Genomic DNA, 23,597 nt, shown 5'->3' with positions numbered 1-23,597 from the left:
CGAGAATGGCAAGCCGAAGAGGATTTTCACAATCATTGAAATCATCGAGGTGTGTATTACTCAAAAACTTTCCTAACTCTATCCGTATATAATGCTATATTAGATCCAAAAAGGGAGAAAAACATATAAAAATCGCGAATGGTTTGGATGCGCCTCCTCAAGCAAAAGTAAGTCGTTCACTTTTTCTTGGCAGATACCAAATAAATTTAGGATTTTTTGGAATAATTGGTACCGTCAGGAAATACGATCAGCAGCATTCTGAGTAATTGATACAGGTCTTTGTCATGTACCTTCGACCTATACCATTAAAATGTTCATTGTTAAACGATCTCCAATGAGCGCTGAATCGATGACGCCACGGGTGGCCAATCCGAGCTATTGTAAGGATCGCATGCGTGCTAAGAAACTTCAACCAATTCTGATGAGATGTAAAGCGTAACAAAAGGATTGATGTCAACTTTTATATCGTTTATTCTTTTACCTAAAGGAATCCTTCTAACTAGCATTTTGGGTAAATGCTTGGTTTTTATAGCGACTTCCTGGTTAAGTGCTTAGCTCAAGGACGTAATGACTTATCTTTGACTTAATCGGCGGGCTGGTATTACGGCCTAACGCTGCTATCCGCATCTTCGCCGGGGTGGTGTCGTCCTTGAATAATAATATATATCCTTGAATATTGAATATGGTGTAATTTTCTATGCTGATGACGGATTGATCTCTCATGCGTGCTTTTTGCACTGCACCAAACGGCATACAAAGATATCGCAGAAGCTTAGACAAAGCGGTTTAATGGCGAGTTCACTCGATAGAGTTTGGCAGTTGCAGCGAGACGAAAACCGTTTTGTCGCCAAAGATTCCATGTTTCCCTCAGCCGTTCGACCTTTCAGGATATGGGCTCTGGCATGGTGCTGGACGATAGCACCTTTTCGCAACATATGTGAAGCTTTTGGCATATAACAGTGCAGGTGACATAGCTCGTACGTTCCCAATGCGTACAGTCGAACGCCTGATTGCGTTTAGTTGAAGCAGGGTCACCACGAGCAGGTAGCAATCAGACTTGTATAGGCGGCCTCAAGGAAGTAATTATAATAATACGTAATAATTGTTCAAATTAGAAGAACTAGCAAAATGTGCTCTTGACTTTGCTGAAGTATTTCCTATTCTGTAATCCAAGTACAATTTCCAGCAAGAAGAACAGAAAGAAAAAGAACAGTCACAAAGAGGTGCCGGACAGGAACAACAGGACTCTCCATACAAGGTATAAATCAACTGCTTACTTTTTATCGTGTACTAAAAGCTAGTTCCTATGAGTGGGTGGACTTTGCCAGCTATATCTGACTATCTTTATGAATGCAAGGACGCATTAATTATGTAAGAGACCGTTTCAGCAGTTGGACAAGGCGCTTACTACACATTTATGGTATCATGGTATGATTCCACGGAAGGAAGTCGAGGACATGTTGAAGGTTATTGAGATTTGATGATAATAAGAAATGAAAACTCGTACGTAGAAAAAAAATCTAGGTCCAAGGAGACTATCTAATTCGCAAGACCACAGTAGCCAGACAAATTGTCTATTGCATTTCGGTAAAACATCTTACAGACACGAAGCATATACCTTTAGTATATGCGGACGGAATGTGGATTTTGAAGAACGTAAGTTCTCGATGTTCTTTCTATATGAACTTACCGCGAATTCGGGTCAAAACGTGGCTAATTTTACCGATACCAAAAAAAATGGAAGGAAAGACGGGCTTAAGCCCATATGAAGTATTCAAAGGATTAAAGTGGACGTTCTGAAGAATGAAGATGATCAAAAAAAAAACCTTCGGAATATTCGTGCAATTCAAAAATTCAATCCTTTACACTGGTGACAATACGCCCCCATTGGTTACGGTATGAGAGAAAGATCAAAAATAACGTTCCAGTATTATCTATGCCTTAGTTCTATAATTAAAATTTATTAAAATTTCGAGAGAGCAGCTCAAAGAATCCCAAATAAAAATTCTTCACGATTTTCTTTCCTCGGACAACAACGAATGGTAGCGCTAACGTAATCAGAAACAAAAAGTTTACAAAATGGTCGTTTCTCAAAATCATTAATATTTTGTGGATTTGCTCCCGTATTATTTTCATTAATAGGCCGCCTCTGTGGTCCGTGTCCGTAATGTTCGCACTTTTTCTTTCAATCCCGACTAATAATATTCAATAATTCTCATTTTTTTCAGTTTGGACAAAAGGAACTTTTCGTCGGAAACTCCACGAAAAAAAAACCATAAATCTGGTTTTTAGATATCAAAACCTACAATAAAAGAACTACTGGACGTATTAGTTCAGACATCCAAGCCAATACCGCCTTCAGGAGTAGTCCTGAAAACTCCTTTTCCTCGTCCAGATTATTATATTCTGCATGAGCATATAACAATTTTGAAGAAACTCGGACGTAGGTCTACAGAGATTACATACTTCATGATTAGCTTGAGAATCATAACATCTACTCCAGACGGTGAATTTGGTGAGGTGAACCTTGGGCGACTAAAACAAAAGAATGGTGAAGAGGTGGACGTTGCTGTAAAAGTAATGAAAGGGACAAAAGTAAAGAAAGCACAATTATCAGCATTTTTTGAGGTATATACGAATGTACTACAGGAAAGAACTGTTCACAATCCAACTAATTCTGCTTATAGACAATTTTCAGGAAGCAAAATTAATGCGGCGTTTCGATCATCCGAATATAGTGCGATTTTTTGGTGTTGCTCCGCAGGAGGAGCCAATTATGATAGTACTTGAATTTGCATGTGGCGGATCACTAAAGGTATGGTATCCGTTTGAGAATCTCCCAACTTGCGCGAATTTGAACAGTTTTCAACCACATAAATATAGAAACATACGCTCCGGAAAAGTACGAACTGTACATGCATAGTTACATGGCGGAAGTTACCCAGATATTGCAAAAAGGTACTACTTTCGTGCAGTACGCTGCCAAAGTCCTACCCAAATAGGTCGAATACCAAGAAAGACCGTGAGATCTTTGGCGACAACACAACTTTCCGTTGCGCTGAACAGCCGGAAATTGCTGACCTGAAGTACTCGAGTCTGTCGGTGTCGGTAGGCAGCTAAACCAAGCCTCGAAGGATATGGACATGAATGATAGGATTCTATGCAAGAGAGCACATTGATGTGGATCGAAAAGGTTGGGCAGAGCCATGTCCAAGGACGAAAAGACTCGGGGAAAATAAGGACAACTGCGACAGACGATAACACCAACTTGCCGATTGAAACCCCAAAAAAAAAGAGATTTTATTGGGCATTTGATGCCCTGTCGTAACAATCCGGGAGAAACTGAGCGGAAGAAAATAAAGAAAAAAAAACAACTGCGTTAAAAAAGAAAGAAAGAAAAAAAACAACAACTGAGCGGAGGGAAAAAAAGAAAAACAACTACGTCATCAGGTGCACTTTCCAGAAAAAAGTACGACTGATGACGTAGTTGTTGAGGCAGCGTATGTAATAGTGAAAAGGATCTAATACTCAGAACATGTATCTTAGGAATGAGCAGAAAGACTTTTCTTAGAAATGAGAGAAAGCATAGTGGGGTCAAAAGAGCTGACGTGTCGTGCAACTGCGCAGACAGTTGCTTTCGATGTGGGACTGCGGGACCTCCACTGAGCTCTCCAAACTTGTTTAGATTCAGCTGTGCACGGTTTTCGGCACCGGATTACAAGAAAAAGCTCTGTGTTTCACTGCTGTAATTTTTTCTTCACTACTCGCATCACGCACTAGAATAACATTTTTTTTAAATAGCATAAATAGTTCCTAATATAGAGGCAAAAAAGACAGAGTACCTCAACATTTCTTGATTATACTACTTGTAAGTCTATTCAGTGTATTTATTGTTTAGTTATGGTCTAAATGATAATTTCAGAGTTATTGTAAGACTCATAGCGATATTCCTGCAAAGAAACTTCTACAATTCGCAACTGATGGAGCACGAGGGATGTGTTATTTAGCAGCTCATCAGGTGTTTTTTTTTTTATTAAACTATAGCGAATGTGAAAATATACATTCTGTTTTCTAAAATCGTGTTCTCTTGGGTTTTTTTACGCTGTCCTCACGAATTTTGATTCTTCGAAGCAGCATATCACGACATTAAGAACGTTAGGATCTCTTAACGAATAGATAAAAAAAGGGCGTAGATCACACCGATGAACATGACCATATACAGGTGTTTCTAAATGTCCAGAAAAGAAGGAGCGGAAAATGGCGAGAAGAGAGGAGGAGTTTGATGGGATATGCATGGTATCAAAAACCTCGAACCATTTTCAAGCCTTTGAAAAAGACGAATTTGTCGAAACGTCAGGCCAATAAAAAAGTTTCACCCAAACCTCGGAGCGGGAAATGTTTTTATCGCACTGGGTCCCCTGCATGACACACAGTACCGTCCCATGTCTGCGTGAGCAGGGATTCGGGCTGCGTCAGCGTAAGCAGCTCATTGGTTGTCCGCAATCTAATGTGACAAAACTGTTTTTCATGCCATTTTTTTTAAAACTAGATATTTCTTAAAATTTTTCATGATAACTTATAAATTACAGATTTTTTCACCTAGGTAGATTTGATTTATTCTCGCGCTTTTATTCTATTGATCTTTGATTCTTTTATTTTTCTTCCTTTTATTCTCTTCTTTGATTTATTCTCGCGCTTTTATTCTCTTGTATGTACATTGTTTATCCCGAACTGTTTCGTTCTATTGCTAAAGTTTGTCAGGTATTGGATTTTCCGTAAGACAATTTTTTCAGGTTATTCATCGTGATCTTGCAGCAAGAAATTGTTTATTAGGACAACGTGATGAACTAAAAATATCTGATTTTGGTCTCTCTATTGCTGATAAAACAGAAATGAAACTTAATAAATTGAAAAGTGTACCAATAAAATGGCTAGCTCCAGAGACACTTCGGCAGGTGAGGATGGGATCCTTCTAATTGAACTGATACGTGAGAGCAACCAGGTATTCGCCATTTACCCAACATACTTTACGTTACCACCTACACGCTTTGAACTTGTCGTGTCCATATGAAGCATTACGTCCTCACTGACTCCGCTCGCAATGATGGGACAAGGTCCATAGGGTCAGTCGTCGCATCAAAAGGACTGGACCCGACTCCACCATGATCGTTAAAGGCATCACACCACGAATCTGAGGTGGTACGGATTTCAGGTGGAGTATTCGTGCACACGGCTGGCGCGCTCCAATCGAACTCGTTCTAGAAAATAGCATGCCGGAACGCTCGAAGCCGTATCTTTTACGGCAATTAGGAAGAAATAGACGGAATCATTCCCCTCTCCTTAATCTACGATCCCGTATACGAATACTCCACCTGAAATCCGTACCACCTCAGATTCTCTGGGTGATCCCTTTAAAGCTGCGGAAGCAGGTCCATCAAGAACGTAACGGGTCGCGTCAGCCGGGGACAGTTGCGTAGGTGGCTGCGCTCGAACCGGCACGGTAGAACGTGGTGGTTGGGATCGTGTAAGGATCTTCGCTACCGCCATCCATCTCTGCGGTTCGCCATGGTCCCACCTCGATTCCAACCACTGTCTCCACCGCACCGCATCGAGCGTAGGCACCTACACCGTGCTTTATGTCGTTTTGACCCCACTATACCGTAGCTTGGCTCAAAAACTCTGGCTTCTTTGCCTTTTCCTCATCCCACTTCTTTCTATAGATCCTAACGTTCTAACGTTTAGGGTATATTTTCAAACAAAACAGATGTATGGAGTTATGGAGTGTTGTTGTGGGAGATTTTTATGCAATGTGGTTCGGATCCATTCCCAGGTGAAACTAATCAAAAAGCAAAGGAACACATTTTAAATGATCCGGTTCCTATGTATGCACCGAAAGGAAGTCCTCCTGTTGTACAAGAAGTCATGGCTATTTGTTTTATCAAAGTGAGAATTTATATTCTTAAAATTAAATTGGAAATTCCAGCAGAAATCTTCTTTGTCATTCACAAAACTTAGTAACTAGACAATTGCTCCGCAGGATAAAAAAAAAGAAAAAAATGTTTTTCTGATTAGTAATTGTAATAGTAACTCTGTCCGTCATTAGTTTTTTTTATCGTTGCTAATACTTCATTGCTAGCCACTAGTTACTAGTCATTTAATCTACAAACTGAGTCGTCCATGTTGGGAAGGCATCCCGAAAAGAATTTTGAAAAAAAGTGGTTTCGATTATCATTGGACAACCGCAGATTTTTAAAAGCAGCGTATCATGAAATAGTTTCCGCTTAGTTTTGTCCACGAATAGAAAGTACGGATGTAGTTCACCGCTCTGGATGCGATCACCCTCAATTCTGCCTGTTTAGGCTTTAAAAAAACGCGGAAACTGCCTTTTTCGGATCCGTTACGATCCAACTTGAAACGAAACGGAATGCGGGCATTTCCGACGTCGTTCATAGTCCCCAATCCAGCTACCATAACATAGATAAGCAGGAGGAGGTGCTCCACCTGCACAGCGTTGGACGCGTTGCGAAAGGCCATTGTTCCACCGCCCGTAACAAGTTGCATCGTTGGGGATACAGATACAACCAGGGCTCTTTCTGTATTACTAGAGTCAAGAGCAGCATACCACGAATAGTGAAGGAATCCGTGGAAAAAGCTGGAGTTAGGATTGTGAATTGCTGGATCTGGGGGTGGTTCCGCTCATTTCTCCCCAATCGTCGTAAAAAAAACGGCGTGGAAATCGACTTCTTTTCGCGACAATTTCAGTTACAACGCGCCACCCTTGTACACGCGCCGCGTCCACGAGCGAGCAGTCAAAGATCAATGATGTCTCCTCACCAGTCCATTCAACTAAAACCAATGAATAGGGTGCTGAGGGGATCGGAACGTGGGCATAGAGGAACGTTTTAACGCACCTCGCAGTAACCAAGATTTCCCACGTCGTTTCTTACGACGATTAGAGAGAGATGAGTGGAACCAGAGATTATCTCGCAATCTACAACATTTCCAGCATTTTCAACGGATTCCCTCACCACTCATCAGATTCGTGTTCCATATCTTATTCCAGGCGGGTGTAGTGTAGCGGTTAGAGGTTCCGCTTACTGCACAATCGACCAGAGGTTCGAATCCGCCCTAGTGCTCACCAAGCCTTTCATCCCTCCGGGGTCGATAAATTGGTACCAGACTTGTCTGGGAGGATAAAAACACTGACTTGACACATCGGCCAGCCACCGCAAGTCATTGTATAGGCCAGTTACACGTTCGTGAACCTCAAACGATTCTGAATTGAAGTGAACGTGGGGGCGCATCCCAAGCGGATTGATTAACGCCAGAAACTTTATCCTTTATCCTTTATCTTATTCCATATCGAAACTTGACGTCTAAGCTGCATATCCAGGCCCGAGGGTCCTCAGGTCCTCTTTCACCACCTCAGTCCTCAGTGATTGATTGTACGCTTTCATTAATTGATTGTGATCGCAATTATATTCGTAAACTGCATCACTCCTCAGCGAATACTTTTCCTAATGATCTTTAAAGTTCTATGTTTTAAGTTTATAGTTGGACTCACTGTGTTCAACCGGATGAGCGCGGTGGACTTTTGGTGAAATTGGGGGCAAAGCGAAGAAGGAGTGTACCATCCAGCAAGGAAAAAAAAGATGTGCGGCAGACGCGTCGCGTCCATCAGGTTGAACACATTCGATGCCTACTATAAATTTTGTGACTTAAAAAATAGAAAAAATAATAAAATAATAAATAAAAAAATAAGGGTGTAGGGGGTGACAACGCGAAGGAAGGAATGGGTAAAAAGGAACGAAATTTTCCTTCTCATTCTATCCGTTTTCAAACAGTTTCTGCAATTACTGTAACTTTTTTCTAGAATCCTGAACAAAGAGCAGATTTCGTGAAAATTCTGAAGATTCTCTCACCAAAAGAGGAACCACCCGCTAAACCTGCGGAAGCATGTCAAACATAGCCGAACTCATCAGATACAGAATAATAATCTTAGAAATATTTAACATATCAACAAGAAACTCATCATATAGATGCAGATTGTAACGAAAACTTTCATTAAACTTTTGACAAAGGTGTTGTAATGTTTGTGTCGATAATTCGAGGATTATTCATAATTGTATGTAAGTACATTTAAGTATTCGGAACACATCCATCGAGTATTACCGTACTAGTCCTTGCAGTGACCACAATAAATCGACTTTTTTCCTTGGAAAAGATTCTTTGATGAAACAGATTTAAAGAAGATTTAGATTATTTTCTATTCTTAATTTTAGCTAGTTTTTAGATTTATTTTTTTTTTAGATTTGTTTTCCTTTTATATTAAATGGAACATCTGTTCATATCCCTTTCGAACGATGTGTACGAATCATATGTGAAGTAGCACTGACGATTCCGTTCGGAGGAAACGGAAGTTGGGAGGGAACAGCCGAAAAGTTGTCGTAATAAAAGTAAAGTAGTAACCTAAGCAGGTTTTTTGGGGGTTCTGAACCATACACGAGAGTCGGTTGATTTGGTAATTACGTTAATTATCATGACTGGCACAAGTGACCAATTATCTTTTTTTTTTTGTTTAAATTCGAGTATCCTCCTCTGTCTGAAAGCCTGACAGCGAAGAAAGCTGTTCAGAATTCGTTCTGGCTCCCTCTTGGTTGGAGGTTGACTGCAAAATATTTTCGAAAATCCCCGTTCACAAGGCTGAGTCAAACGGAAATTCGGCGTTAACTGCATAACGGCAAAAACGGATGTTTACTAAAACACTTCTTGATTCCACTTCGATTACTATGTGGCCGAAGATTGCATCGAAGCATCGAGGCCCGAGGAAGAATTTGAAAGATTCAACCAATCTTGTTCACTGGCTCAGACCTTAAGAAACCTACCTAGGTAACCATTGCGGCTATTTTTTCTTCACATGGCTTCCCCTCTGCTCCTCTCACAACTTCTTTTTTTCCTCTTTCATTTATGAAGGATAAAGGATAAACAGTTCGGTGTCAATCAATTAATCGGATGCGCCACCACGTTCACTTCAATTCAGAATCGTTTGAGGTTCACGAACGTGTAACTGGCTACGCAATGATTTTCGGGGGCTAGCTGATGGGTTAGGTTAGTTTTTTTTATACTCCCGGACAAGTCTGGTACTAATTTGTCGACCGCGTAGGGATAAAAGGTTTGGTCGGGGATAGGGCGGTTTCGAACCTCCGATCGGCCATTCCGCAGCCAATGCGGAACTTCTAACCGACTGCGCCACCCAGCCGCATTTTATTCATATGATTTACAAGTAGCCGAATAAGAGAGGCTGATTCAGCCTCGCTGCTGTTTGCTATCATCACGACTGGATAAAGGGGTCAAGGTATAGTCAGGACAAAACTACCTGAACACCGGTGCAGATTCTCAGGCGGCTGCGCTCGAAGCGACGCGCTGGAGCCAAGCCGCTTGCATTCGAGGTGGGGCCGTCGCGAACTGCTGCGATGAGTGGTGCCAGCAGGGGTCCCCCTCGATGCTAACCGCCACGTTCCACCGCGTCTCCACCGAACACATCAACAGCTTATGCAAATTGACCGCGATTCTGTCGTTCTGGTACGACTATACTGCCCTTCAATACATATGTCCGCGCGTAGCATTTAAGCTGGGGTCGATTGCGTCTAAAATCCTGGAATACTCCAGATGCAGACTTAAGAGTGTGATATCAAATGGGAAGGTGAGTGGAGGACTAGAACAGAGGATGGAATGACTACAGAAAATTAAAGGCATCACTCCACGAATCTGAGGTGGTACAGATTTCAGGTGGAGTATTCGTATACGGGATCGTAGATTATGCAGACGAGGGTGATTCCGTCCATTTCTTCCTAACTGCCGGAAAATGCAGCTTCGAGCGTTCTGGTGCGCTGTTTCCTACAACGAGTTCAACTGGAGCGCGCCAGCCTTGTGCACGCGCCGCATCTTCCGGGCCGTTTTTTTACGGCAATTAGGAAGAAATGGACGGAATCACACTCCTCTCCATAATATACGACCCCGTATAGGAACTCTTCACCTGAAATCCATACCAACCCAGATTCGTTGGGTGACGCCTTCAACTAGTGGACGGGAGATCCACTGCAGAGGTTCCTATGGTGCCACTCGAGAGAAATTTATGCAGATCAGGCAGAGTGGAGTTTTCTTGAAAAAGCTACATGAATTAGCCTATAGCATCGTAACTTACAGTAACTTCCATCCAAATATCCAATATCCTCACGTGAAATACAAATTACTATAGTTCTATCGAAGCGACATGAAGCGTAGTGCAATTGCATAAGCGGCTGCGCTCGCGGCGGTGCGACTAGGGTCGAAGGGGGCACCTCGCAAGCACCACTCTTCGCTGCATGTCGGTCCCACTTCGATCTTAACCGTTCGCTCCATTGCGCCGAATCGATCGTAGCCGCTTACGGAAATACGGCGAACTTCATGTTATTCTGACCTTTTTGTTTATATTTGTGAACACACTGCCATTTCTGCGTTTCATCCGACTATTCCATATATTTGGAGCTACAGTATGATGGTAAAGGTCGTGGTCTCAACGGATATATAGTGGACGTCTGTGCGGTAGGACCCACCTTTGGTCGCACTATGGCTACAGAAAAGCCACTGACTGCGCCATTATGCGAGCCTTTTGAAATCGCCTGAAGGTCCTCTTCTCCTCGTTTTGTACGTGCCCACTCACGCGATATTGCACCATAAGCCAAACGCTCTGATTGGACCATACGCGTTGCTATCGTTTACAGTTTCACTTCCTCAAAAGGATAGGTGTTCACTTACAGTATGTTGGATTAGATTTGTCAATCAATGCGGTCACGAGAGGAAAATGTGTCGAGTTCCCATTCAGCAAGTTTATTGTTCATCTAACTTAGAGTTCGAGTGTTTAATGAGAACCGTCAATGATCCAAGGTAACTGCCAGCACGAATAGCCAACACCCTACAGTATCCCCTTCCCATCCGTTCCGAACCAGTCTGCTTTGCAAAACACTAATGGGTGGAAGTACAAAAAACGTTCCCCATGGAGGAAGTGAAATTCTTCCCACGTGCCTACGCGCAATCGGTCGAGGGATTAGGTGGACGAGTTTACACGTCCCTCATCTTCGCCAGCGGATCGATTCTCCGGCGACGCGCCGACTGCTCGTATTGCTCGCTGCTTTCGATAAATTTCGTTCATTTTTCGTGTTACTCTCTTAAAAACGGTAGTGAAAGAGTAATGTGACAGAAAAGTGACATTATATGGACATTTTGCCTAGTCATATTGCAGATTCTCGTCTTTTTGCCTCAGATAATAAGCAATACCTACTAGTATTTCATTTCTAGGGTCTCGCGTAGTTCTTGGGTCCTTCTAGTCATGTATGGTTATAGCCAAGGGAACTATGGGTAAGTTCATAATCCTTTATTGCTTATTTTCAGCAAGTCAATTGACGCTTTTAAAGAATCATGCATTTTCACTGTTTTGACTAGAGATTATCTACAGCTTAATTTTGCTGTGTTTGTCTTCTTCCAACACTGCCTTCTATTGTTTGAACTGTGTTTTTATTACAAATCCACATGTGCGTTCTGTTTGTATTACTTAGAAAAAAAGAGGAAGAAATTAAGGGTCATTCAATTCGAATAGTCGGGTTTCACTACTCATAAGAAAGAACCTAGAATTCTGTACATTTTCCACTTTAGCTTAATGAATTTTTAATATTTCTACTCAAATATTAGGTAGTAGCTGAAGCATTCAGAGAAATTCTTCAAAAACTTCTCTCTCCTCCAAACTGCTGCTTCAAACTCAGTTTTGTTTCAAGCAGAAAGTGACTATTTGGACTATGTCCGAAATAAAACTAGTAGTAATGCGTAAAGGGTAACGTAACCCACTAGCAATGGGCTAGGCTGAACAACTTTGAGGTCATCCAATAGAAGTGACAGTTAGAATTGTTTGATATTCTATTTATCACTGCTATAACGTCAAAGTACTTCACGTTTCAGGCTAGCCCATTCATTCAAATGATCGCTCCTTTTTTCGAAACTCTAGCGTGATATATTGGTTTTAGAACCAATTTGAATATTATTATATTTATATTATATTTAACAATATTATATTAAATATTTGAATATTTGAACACTTGAAGGATGGAAATGATCTTCACAAAAACCAGGGATTTCATGCTATTTTCTAATGACATCTCGGTAGTTAAAGAATTGTCTTGTGGAAGAATTCTGTTGTGAAAATATCTGCCTATTAATAAAGAAATACCTCGGAAGCTACTAGTTCATGTCGTTCCGAATGTACTCGTAAAGGAACCCTTTATTTTATGAGTGCTTACATACAATAGGAGTAAGTTTAGATTTTTTTATGTTAAATGATGATGTGGAACCATCTTGCCATTGGGGTTTTACTTTTTTGAAAAGTTTGTAGCGCTAAAAGTTCCCCGATTATTTTAATTATCAGATACTTTTGGAGGAATCCTATTTCCAGCAACTGTAAATTCTAAGTGATGTTGTAGATTAAAGCAACTGATAACACTACTCATCTTCAAACTACTTCGTCTCTTTGAAAATTTCGCGCCGGCTCTCAAATGTTTTTTTTTTTGAAATGGCTTCTAAGGAGTTCTGGCATTTTTTTTCAATATAACAGACACAAATCATCAAGTTTTATTTTGTTCTTTTCCACCATATTCTTCTCTATTCCATTTTTCTCAGAAGTTACGGATCGGCATACACAGCTGCCGCAGCAGCTGCAGCTGTATACGGAAACCTTGGCGTAGGGCAATCTACTCAGGCTCAGCAACAATCGAGCAGTGTTTTCGGGTATGCTTAACTTTCGAGAGCTGAATCGAAGATCTTAATTTTGCATTTTATAGTTCAGTTTGCTTTTTTTCACTATTTCCCTGGGCATGCGCTATCGTTCATCACATCTAAATCTTAACATTCTTAGATCTTCTACAACTAATCCCTATGCCACCTACAGTAATTCTGTTGCTGCATCATATGGGTACGGAAGTCAGTCGACAAATGCTGCCTCGGTTTACGCAGCTCAGGCTGCTCAGGTAGAACAAAATGTCTTTTGATTCAAGTGAAATGTTTGAACTGCAGATGCGTGTTGCTCTTGAATTGCTAAATACAGGCACAAGTGCAAGCTTCACAAGTTAGTCGTTTGTCCGCTGACGCAGCTTACGCAGCTGCTGCTGGTGTTGCACCAAGTCAATATTCAGCGTTTGGTACTGGACAACTCGCAGGTAATCTAATTTATCATCTTATTTATTAATCGCTCCTGAAAAGAGTGTTTTTTGCACAACATGCCATTTAGGTTACCTAAATTTATAATTTTAATTATAAAATAGGTTACAATTTTGATGAACTGTTTAAAATGTACGTTCATAATGGAAATATTTCGTAAATGTTTGATTTTTCAATCCTACGCTTTATATTTATAGGATTATCTTCGGTTTACTGTGGTTCTCTCTCATGGATAGTTTTTTTTGTGCAAACTCATCCTCAAAGATGCTACACCACCGACGGTTTCAGTTTCAGGATTTGGATCAGCACAAGCGAATGCAGGAGCCACCGTCGGATATGGAAGACCATCCGCAACAGCTTCGAATCAAGCTGCCAAATCTCTTGCCGCTCTTACTAATTCAAGTAATAAATCTGCACTTGCAGTTAGTAAGTCATCGTTTTTAAGATGGAAATGAAATTAGGAAAGTTTTTGGACGTACAAAGTTATATCACTCCGCTCTAGAATGTGCGCGACAAAGCGTTAAACCATTACAAGTACTGGCACAATACTATTCTTGATTTGGACAATACCAAAAAATGTGTCGATACCTGCTTGTTGGGTGGAGTGATTTCGAAATTCAACCAAATTAACTTCGTCGGGCTCTTTTTCGACATTTCTGTGTAATCAATCCCTAAGACGATGACGTGGCGAGCCGTTTCTAATGACAAGTGACTAACGGCAGAATTAGCGCAAAGGTCTGTGTTTCATTTTTGTGTGATGATGCGAAAGCAACTTAACACAGTTCACAAGGATAACAGTAAAATGGCGGTATTCTTTCATCGTTTTTCTGGTACCTACAAGACTGAAATTATTTGAACTCATAGAATTCATCCTTCACCGTGTATTTGTGGCATTAATACATATTGTATATATGTATCATTGTAAGCACAAATTTTTCAACTAACTATTTCTATGACCATTAGCTCAATTCTTGTCAATAATAGTGCTCTGTAGATTGCATAAGAAGTGAGAAGTAGTAGTAGTAAGTTTCTCAGAACTTTGCATTTTCCTGAGCCACTGCTTTTCAGATTCGTCTAGCACCTATTCGAATTACGATGCTGCTGTCTATGCCGCAGCCTCTTCGTATCTACACTCCAAAGCAACGGGAACGACAAATATGTGGATGAGTAAGAAACCCGGTCGGTATCTGGATCATAATGATTTATTTAAATGAACTGCAGCAACTTGCAGCGCTTACTTCATTTTCTAAACAAACTTGTTGATGTACACGTCATCGTTCAGGTGGCGCAGGACGAGGTGGAGGTTTTGCGAACAAACGCTTCGGTGCAGGTGGAGGAACGCAGAAAGAAGCTCAACAGTTCTACTGTGAAGTAATGCTGTGTATTATTTTTACATATCATATTCTCGGACGGGAAAACTGAACTTCATGTATTAACAACGGACGTCACTTGGTTCAGTGCAGTCATGGGTAACGCTCTTCATATATTTAGGTGTGCAAGATTTCTTGTGCAGGACAGCTGACCTACAAAGAGCACTTGGAGGGTCAACGTCATAAGAAAAAGGAAGCTTTGGCGAAAGGAGAAAATAATCCGAGTCTGCCTAAGAGTAAGGTAAGACGTTAATATTGCTTTTTTTCCCTTTTGACATAGTTGTTAATTTTAAATGCTATTATTCCAGGTGTCGTTCCGTTGCGATCTCTGCAATGTCACATGTACGGGACAGGATACGTATAATGCTCATGTAAGAGGAGCTAAACATCAGAAGACGCTTACACTATGTAAGAAACTAGGAAAACCGATCCCATCTACTGAACCCACTATTATTCCACCATCGGAGATGGGTGGTGTCATTCCTCCTCCTCCCACTGCTACTACTACTGCAGCAGCTGCTGCTGGTGCTAACAATTCAGCAAAGAGGGTTAGTGAAGAACTTGTTTTTTCACATCAATATTTTCATTTCTCCATCATCTCATTTATAGGTAGTGGGCATTTCCACTGTTAGCTTCGTAGCTGGCGCAAAACTGTCATCTACTGCTGGACAGCTTGAAGCAAAAAAGCAACAAGTTATGCAAGCAGTTGGTAGCGCAGGTGCGAAACCGGCAGACGATTCAACGGTGCAAGCAATCAAAGGGCAAACTGAAGAACTACAAGTGAACTTCTTATACGAATCATTACTAAAAACAAAACGTAGTAACTTCGCTGAAATTGTGTAGTATGTGAACGCGTAATTTAGGCGCTTATCGCGGCGGAACAAAATTTGAAGCCGGTCGGTGAAGAATTCGTAGAGGCGCAACGTGATGCAACTGGCAAGCTCCTTCAGTACCTGTGCAAGCTATGCGATTGTAAATTCAGTGATCCCAACGCGAAAGAAATACATCTTAAAGGAAGGAGACATCGTTTGCAGTACAAAATGAAGGTAAAAGTGCTCTAATTTGCCTATACAGATTTGATTAGTATTTTATCCTTGGTGGATTCTTGAAAAGAGATTCGAGTTTTGTTACTCGATGTTAGATGCAAACACATGCAGAACTGTGCAAAATTATGTGTGTTCAACTCTAGAAACCGCTTTTGAAGTGAAATCAATCTTTAGGTTGATCCTAATTTGGAAGTTGAGGTTAAACAAGCTTCTAATAAACGCGGAGCCAAGTATGAACGAGGTCGAGGTCCTATGGGAGTGATACCACGTGGACCTCCAGCGACAGGGTACGTATTATTTGGTTCTAATTTTCTCTATGCTTGTTTTGCACTACTTCAACAACAGTGAGCTAATAAATAGTAATGTGAAGATTTCTCTTAAGTATGGTTATGCAACGAGGACCGTTTGGCCCAGCCGCTCCTGGTATTCGTGGTCCTTGGTTTGGGAATGGACCAATAGATGGTAGACGATTTGAAACTACTGATGATCGCCATGTTCAGGTTTACTCTTAATTGTTGATCAAGCGATTTCTGTATTTCAAGGCAAGGTCCAAGGTTATCTCTTGGGATTGTATTTATGTTTCGTTTAGGCAAAACACACATCAATTTATCCTGATGATGAACAGCTAACTGTAATTGAGCGGCTAGTGACAGAAACAGAGAAGGCACTGAAAAAAGTGTCTGACTATTTCAACGAGCGGTGAGATTTGCTTCCTTCACAGAAGTCATCTCTTTTAATAGACATTTTTTAGTGATCAGCTGGACACGAAGCCGCAGGTCAAGACCCCAACCGCTGGAGAAGGTGCGAAAGATACAGTTTCACAGGAAAAAGATCGTTTGCTGAAAGGAGTAATGCGTGTTGGCATGCTTTCTAAAGGGCTCCTGCTCAAAGACGATACAGAGGTTAGTTTTGTGCAGCATCGGTGCGATAGCGAGGAGCCGGACCCTCCACAGGTGAAGGGGGTCTAGCTCATGGGCGCAGCTCAAGTGTTGAGGATCCCTTCGCCAGCCATCCAAGAGTGAAGGTTGTCTCATTCAAAAACCGTCGAAAAGTGAAGGGGATCCTTTCGTCAACGGCCTGAAAGTGGACGGGTCCTTTCGCCAACCGTCCAAAAGTGAAGGGGGTCGGAGCACCGACTATCGCATCCATGTTCTTCAGAAATATCTCAAACCATCCTTAGAGGCCGTAGTTTGTTCCAGGTTCATCTTGTTGTGTTGTGTTCACATATTCCCGGCTTGTCTCTTCTTAAAGAAGTCGCTACTCTCATTCCTAAGTACTACGAGGTCTGTTCTTCTTAACTTCATTAGCTGTTATGTTGCTTTCAGTCATAAATATAAACTAATATAACTTACTCCTACATTCAGAGCCCAGAAGGATCTTCAATAAACATTACAGTCGAGGAGGAGACATCGTCAATGATACTCCAACAGAGTTCTATTCCACTTAAATGTCGTATTTCATTGACATCACGTGAATTCAGAGAAGATGCTGCTGGAGGTGAGTTTCGTTGCGAGAGTTCATGCTGCGTTAATGTTAACATCTAAAAAGAATTGCGTTTTCATAATTTCTCCTTCAGCTTCTCGTGAGAGGTCCTTGATTTTGAGAGATTTCGAATACCCCTCTCGTGCGAAGTAACTATACCGATTTATAGCGTGTTGATGGTCTAAGAATTTCGAAAATCATCGGCTTTTGGTGCTTCGAACTTTTCAGGATTTACAACGAGGAAAGATGATTTCATAAATTTGTGGCAAACGTTTTGTTTGTGGTATTAAGAATAATATAATCTGTGCTGTAATAATATGCTGACTACGTGTCTGAAAATCTCCTATCAGATACATTACGTGGCTCACACTATAGATCGATATGGATGTGTGTACGAACAAGTTGAAGGAGAATGTAGAATGAATGTACCTGGTCTTGTACCGATCCCATAAATTTCGTGGAGAATTTAGACCTTTTTTGCTGGATATTTCAAAAAAATTTCAGTTTATAGTTAGTGCGATTTAAGAGTATTTTGCTGCGGGGTTCGCGCATTGGCCAGAATTTTTCTGTACCTAACTTTCCAGTCATGAGAGGATCATCTTAGACCTGTCGGTGATACCTCGACAGAATCCGCTTCATGAATGAGAACACATTCTGAGCTTAAATTAAACTAGAATCATTAGAAAAAGGAGTCTATTGATTTTTATGAATTTGCACTTTTGTGAAGTGTTCCATATTGTCTGAGATAGTCCTACCCACAATTTTTGCAGTGTGAACGAATTGAGTTAGAAACTTCAACCTAGCTTTTTAGAATAGATAGGTTAGCATCGTGATGTATAACATATTCGGGTGACTTGCTCGTATACCCAGAATTGTTCTGTCACCAGACTACTGTGGTGCATGCAAGTTTTGGGCCTTGATTGCTGCGCTAACTCGAGAAGCGACGTTAGTCGTAGACGCCTATGAAATACGCGATAAATGCAACATTATAATGATTGACACAAAATAACGCTGCTGTTTACATCCATGTGTTTACCTCTGGAAGTAACGTAGAGATTTGTTTAAATTCGTTCTCGAAACTCGTGATCGCTTGAGTCTCAGTGAGTATTTAATTCTTCTGTTTCACTTCTGTTCTACATGTTTGCATTTTCTTTTGACGTGCACCCTGAATTTCTCTTTTCGCTTTATCTAAATAAAAAGCTACTGTTGTCTTCATTTTAAAGGCAACATATCAGGAAATAGGGATGTTGCGGTCTCTGTGGGAAAGTATAGTAGGGTCAAAACGACATGAAACACGTACGCAATTGCGTACGCGGCTTCTTTCGAGGCGCTTCGGTGGAGTTTAGTGGCTAGGAGCGTGGTGAAATTCTTGCTGGCACCACCCATCGCTGCAGTTTGCGACGGCCCCAACTTGGTTCCAGCTGCTGCCTTCACCGCGCCATTTCGAGCGCGTACGCAAATGCACCGCAACTACACTCGTTTTTCATGTCGTATTGACCTGACTATATACCGATTGGGGTGAAGGTAACGAGTGTGAGCCTGGCCATGTCCCATTCTTAAAAAACAGCGTAGGACTACTTTTTTTGGTGAGTAGGTTAGAACACACCATCCTTGTACACGTTCTGCTCTGCTCAGCGACCTATTTATTGGTTTTATCTGAAAAGGCTGCTGATGTGACCTCATTGTCTGTCGAGCGCTCGGGACGCAGCGCAAGGGGCGGTGCGTTCTAATTCACCTCGTAAGGACTGAAACTGTTTCTCACGTCGTTTTTCAGGAAGATTAGGGGAAAATGAGTGTCGACACTCATGCTCGTAATCTAGGCCCCGAACTTTGAGCTGTACCACAGAGACCTCAACATCGTCAGTTTCGTGATATGCTGCATCTAAGCCGCTTTTTGTTGTAGTAGATACGTGAAGGAGAACCGGAAGCTATACGTTTCTCGTGGATAATTCTTCACCACCTTTTTTCTACGCTTCTCTGCTTTGAGCTAATGACAATAAGCGATCCTACGCTCAGAATAAAAACAGAAACGGCGCTGTAACGAGGTGTTCAGCTCATCACGCTAGTATAATTTGGGTTGTGCGCTCATGCAAAAAAATGATAGTCACTGCATTCTACTAGCATCCTAATCTATAGGAATTTCTTGTTTTTCTGTAGTTCAAAGGCTTGAACACCTTGTACTTTGATTTTCCTGAAACAACTGCTGAGAGGTTTAGAACGAGCTGAACGCTGAGTTCTTATTTCGCTCCAGTGTAATCCCTGTGCGCATGCAATTTGATACCTATTATTGTTTCATGTTCTTGTTTGTTGGAATTAGCTGCGGTTGTGTTATGTTACTTGGTGCTCTTTGTATGCAACCGACATAGCGCAGTCGCAGCGTGTTCGTCAACAAGCGAAGCCGTATCCTGCTGCTCACAGTGATAATTCACATGTGTGCGATGCTCGCACCTCAACGGAATATTGCCAGTGAAAAAGTGGCGGGTCTTCTCTCTGTGCATGAACCGTCCGTTTCTATGTTCAATTAATGTGAGACTTTTTTCTTCATATTTGTACCGTCACCTGGTGTGCTTGCACACCATAAACAGGCATCCTCACTTTGGTCATTTCTATGTACATTTTTTAGAGGTCTTTTTTATCTTCTAGATCCTTGTACTGGTGCTGTTATATTTTGTTTTTCCACATTCTAGGTTCGTTTTTGAGAGTGTTTAGTTTACTATAATCTTCATCAAAATTTAGAGAATGCCTGTTTCCTGGTAGAAAATTGTAACGTTATGTGAGTGATTTGTGCAACTGCAATCTCACAGCGTGGCGTTACATTTTCAAATGCGAACTCGACAATGATTAGTCGACGGAATGTTATTCAACTGAGAATTGAGCAACGTTCTTTTCTGTTGGGTATAGGGGGAGTGAAAGATGGTCTACGGAGTCTTACAAACAATTGAACTTGCCAGCGTCTGTGCGGGACACAATTCGAGTTTTTTCATTTTTAGAAAAATTATCGTTGGACGCTGGTTTATTATCTATTTTTACTATGGTAAATTTTAAAACTTCAGTGTTGAGACCATCTTTCATGCAGCGGGTTGCGTTTTACAGACGCAACGCCAGCCCCACCCCCTGGAGATGCCCTAAACAAAGAGGCTTGCCTCAAAGCACTGGCTCAACTGCGCCACGCTAAGTGGTTCCAGGTTTGTTGCTCGTCACCTTTTTCATCTTGACCAGTGATCTTTCTTCCAAATGTTTTTGCATGATGTATCGGTGACTAGCTAAACCTAGGGTCTAAGAGTGGTTATTTATACTATCCTTTCGTACATTTCAATTATAATTATCTATATAAAATGAGTTATTACTTAAAGACAGCGTGTCACGACTTTGACGTGGTGCGGAAACCACAACAACCGCTTAGAGTTCGTGGTTTAGACTACGGAAACAAGCGTGGTTCCGCTCATCGTTCCCTAATCATCGATTTAAAAAACGGTGTAGAACAGCTTTATTTCCTGCGAGGTTCGTTAGACCTTTGTGCACGCTCCAGTCCCTTCAACAGCTTATTCATTAGTTTTACTTGAATAAGCTGATGATGAGATCACATTAATCTTTGACCGCTCGTTTGTGGGTGCGGCGCGTGTACAAGGTTGGCGCGTTGCAACTGAAATCGTTGGGAAGGAGGTCTTCTATGCCATTTTTACGGCGATCAAGGGAAGATGGTCGGAACCACGCTGGTTTCCGTAATCTACAAATCGAACTCTGGACGTTCGCTATGGTTTACCCACCACGTCTAAGTAGTGATACGCTGCCTTCAAAGAAATCGCAATGCAGTCGGTAATAACCTTGTCCTCTTTTCTGTATCAGAGTTGGAGAGGAGTACGTTTTCTTACTTTAAGAACTCTGCAACTTTGATTGTTTCCAATTTCATATTTCTCATTCTTTTGATGAGAAGAAACAATTATTTGTATTAGGAGGTATGGTTTTTCAAAGGTCGCCTGGAACATGCCCTTATGCGAAAGACCATAAGTTACTACAATTGGTCTTTTGAACGTCTTCATTCTAAACACTGTTCCTTTTCACACGACTGTTTCAGCTAAATTTCGCTATATGCTTGATAAAAAATTTTATGAACTGGACGACGAAGTTAATACCGATTACGTCGCATAAGAATATTATTAAAACGAAAGTAGACATGAAAGCTAAATGTGTTTACTCAAGATTGCCGTGATTTGAGGTGAATGATTGTGTTTGTTTCGGTATCTAATTCATATCTATTCATGAAAAACTAGCGTCGCTCGGCATCGCTTTAATTGATATTGTCGTAGAAGTAACTTGTAACCCAGTTTAGACATTCAAATGACGCATTTTCCTTGCTAGAATGTCGCGAAATCATACTCTGGTTTAAAAAGTTGCTTCTTCTTAAACTGCTAGTTATTCTTCTGTCGAATTGATGTTCTCCTAGCATTTCATACCCTCATATAAGACATAGATTAGCAGGTTGTTTTTCAAAGAACCTGCTAATCTATGTCTTATATGAATTCATTCGCTCAAAATTCGAAGATAGAGCAACTTTTTCATGTAACATATAGTCGTAATACGAAAAAAAATCTTTGCTCAGCTTTATGCTGGCTTTTTGACTCCAAGTTGGTTTCCCCGTTGTGACAGTGCTCGTGTCTTCCTACAGTGATTAGAAGGATGTTGAAAAAAGATGTAGAAATTGAACATAAGCGGTGCTATTTATTTTCGAGCTCCACTTTCTTTCCGAACATTTTTTGGGAGTTTTTTCTAATGTTAAATGAGATCATCTCATGAAAGCTTCACAATTATACATTTAGCTTACATGCTTTAAGTGGAGAACTTTTCTTTGCTCGGATGCATTTAAGCTTTCTATTCTACTTTCGATTCAATTTTTTTTTCTCAATTTATAGCACTATAATGCTTTGCTCGAAACCACTTTATTTCACGGGGTCGTATTGCTTTTTTTATTACTCATGTTCTTTGGAAGGTCTAATTCATGTGTGCGCAGGTCACGGACAACTTTCATTGTCACAAATTCAGGCTAGGTGCATCTATCTGCAATCGTGTCAGGTTACGTTACGAATCTTGCGTGACATTCGAGCGAGGATCGAATCATGGAGGCCTCTTGATGATTGGGTAATGTTACAGTGGTATAAGAAAGGTTCTTCTCGGCAATCTGCATTTTTTTTTTTCAGATGTGCGAGCTTCTTGTAGAGAAAGTTTTGTCCTCGTGTTTGGCCCCGCTATCTGTGGGAGATGCTCTTCGTCGGTTTTTTGAAGCTGTAGCAAGTGGAGTCCTACTTAAAAGTATGTATTTCACTTAATTTTTTTTAAGTATTTTTGTAACTCATAGGAAGTTTCTCAAAACATTACAAGTTTCCCCATTCACAGCTGGCCCTGGCCTTGCTGATCCATGTGAAAAGGAGTCGGTTGATGTGCTAGCGCCGCTTTCTGGTCAGGAGAGAGAAGCGATTACGGCCAGTGCACAACATGCGCTGCGATTAATCGCCTTCAACCAAATTTATAAGGTTCGAGAATATTTTGTGAACTTCTTGGTTTCCTTGACCTGTTACAAATTTCGTGGTTTTTTTAGGTGTTATGTCTGGACCGTCTACCGGATGTTCGCCCTCCTCTTACCGACCGCAAGCGACCAATGGACACTTCAAATGCCTCAGATGGTAGGCTTTTAGTTCAAACTATTTTGGTCACTGAGACATTTCGAAGAGATGTTTGAGTTTCTACTTGCAGAGATTAAAAAGGACAAAAAGGAAGGAGAAGATGGACACAAAACTGAGGAGGAAAATTCCGCTGTTGCTGTTAAAATGGAAAAGATGGAAGTGTGAATCATAGTTCTATTCTTTGTCATGGTTATATTCTGGAAGAATCCCAGTTGAAGAAAACTATTAAGGTTCTCGGTTTTGTGTTCATGAAATTTCCCTTCTGTATCTTTAAGGAAAAAGTTGATAGAGTCTATTGTAACTTATGGAAGGTGGTTCCGACCACTGTTAGAGACAGAGTCGCGAAGCGTATACATATTTTAGTACGATTCCGCATCTTGTCAATTTCAAAAGTCGATAGCTTCTATTCTTTTCAATGTTGAAACCTAAATAAAGCTTCGTGCGCTGAGGATAGCTACCGACCGTAGCTCATTTTTTTGTTAGTTGTCCTTCTGCACGCCAAAGAGGTGCGTCGAATTTTTCTGGTCTGAAGTGTTCTTTATACTTAGTAGGTTCAAGCGATTTAAGTTAATTAGAATAGTTGTCTGACAGTTTGGATGCCATGCGGTAGAAAATATATCTACAGTTAGCTAGAATTTAATTGGTCGTAACTTCCTTGCAATAATCTTTCCCTCTCATTAGGTATGAGGTAATAATTATTCCTCCTAAAATACCTCCTGCTTCCAGCTCTAGCTTTTTGTTGTTGTTGTTGTCAAAAACAGAAGCTTCATAGATTCTTT

General features: G+C 41.0%; 2 protein-coding genes across 5 annotated transcripts; both read left to right on the top strand.

Annotated features, from left to right (window-relative positions):
• Window positions 1-5: 5 nt before the first annotated feature.
• On the top strand, window positions 6-7,969 carry RB195_007710 (uncharacterized protein; the record flags this gene model as incomplete). The annotated part of the gene is made up of 12 exons (XM_064181483.1): window positions 6-49; window positions 104-167; window positions 1,187-1,258; window positions 1,389-1,466; window positions 1,525-1,656; window positions 2,293-2,443; window positions 2,504-2,628; window positions 2,699-2,815; window positions 3,923-4,018; window positions 4,794-4,955; window positions 5,743-5,943; window positions 7,874-7,969. 12 exons carry the CDS (start codon window positions 6-8, stop codon window positions 7,967-7,969), a joined length of 1,338 nt encoding a protein of 445 aa, XP_064038269.1.
• A 2,934-nt stretch (window positions 7,970-10,903) lies between these two features.
• RB195_007709 (uncharacterized protein) lies at window positions 10,904-22,983 on the top strand (the record flags this gene model as incomplete). Of its 4 annotated transcripts, none has more annotated exons than XM_013445663.2 (23): window positions 10,904-10,926; window positions 12,706-12,813; window positions 12,941-13,052; window positions 13,130-13,241; window positions 13,531-13,644; window positions 14,311-14,421; window positions 14,525-14,613; window positions 14,734-14,853; window positions 14,921-15,160; window positions 15,222-15,392; window positions 15,476-15,658; window positions 15,833-15,945; window positions 16,041-16,158; window positions 16,248-16,357; window positions 16,410-16,560; window positions 16,858-16,941; window positions 17,023-17,155; window positions 20,234-20,325; window positions 22,181-22,276; window positions 22,336-22,447; window positions 22,532-22,668; window positions 22,734-22,818; window positions 22,889-22,983. In XM_013445663.2, 23 exons carry the CDS (start codon window positions 10,904-10,906, stop codon window positions 22,981-22,983), a joined length of 2,709 nt encoding a protein of 902 aa, XP_013301117.2. The 4 variants fall into 4 exon arrangements, with proteins under 4 accessions (XP_013301117.2, XP_064038266.1, XP_064038267.1 ...); XM_064181481.1 differs by lacking the exon at window positions 10,904-10,926 and adding an exon at window positions 11,369-11,397 and having other exon boundaries at window positions 13,537-13,644; XM_064181480.1 differs by lacking the exon at window positions 10,904-10,926 and adding an exon at window positions 11,369-11,397 and having other exon boundaries at window positions 13,537-13,668.
• Between the last annotated feature and the right edge of the window lie 614 nt (window positions 22,984-23,597).

The sequence above is a fragment of the Necator americanus genome, chromosome I, assembly GCF_031761385.1.
Source record: "Necator americanus strain Aroian chromosome I, whole genome shotgun sequence".
In the NCBI taxonomy this organism is placed as follows: domain Eukaryota; kingdom Metazoa; phylum Nematoda; class Chromadorea; order Rhabditida; family Ancylostomatidae; genus Necator; species Necator americanus.
The sequence above is the reverse complement of the archived record's forward strand: the minus strand, read 5'-3'. Positions and strand labels throughout refer to the sequence as shown.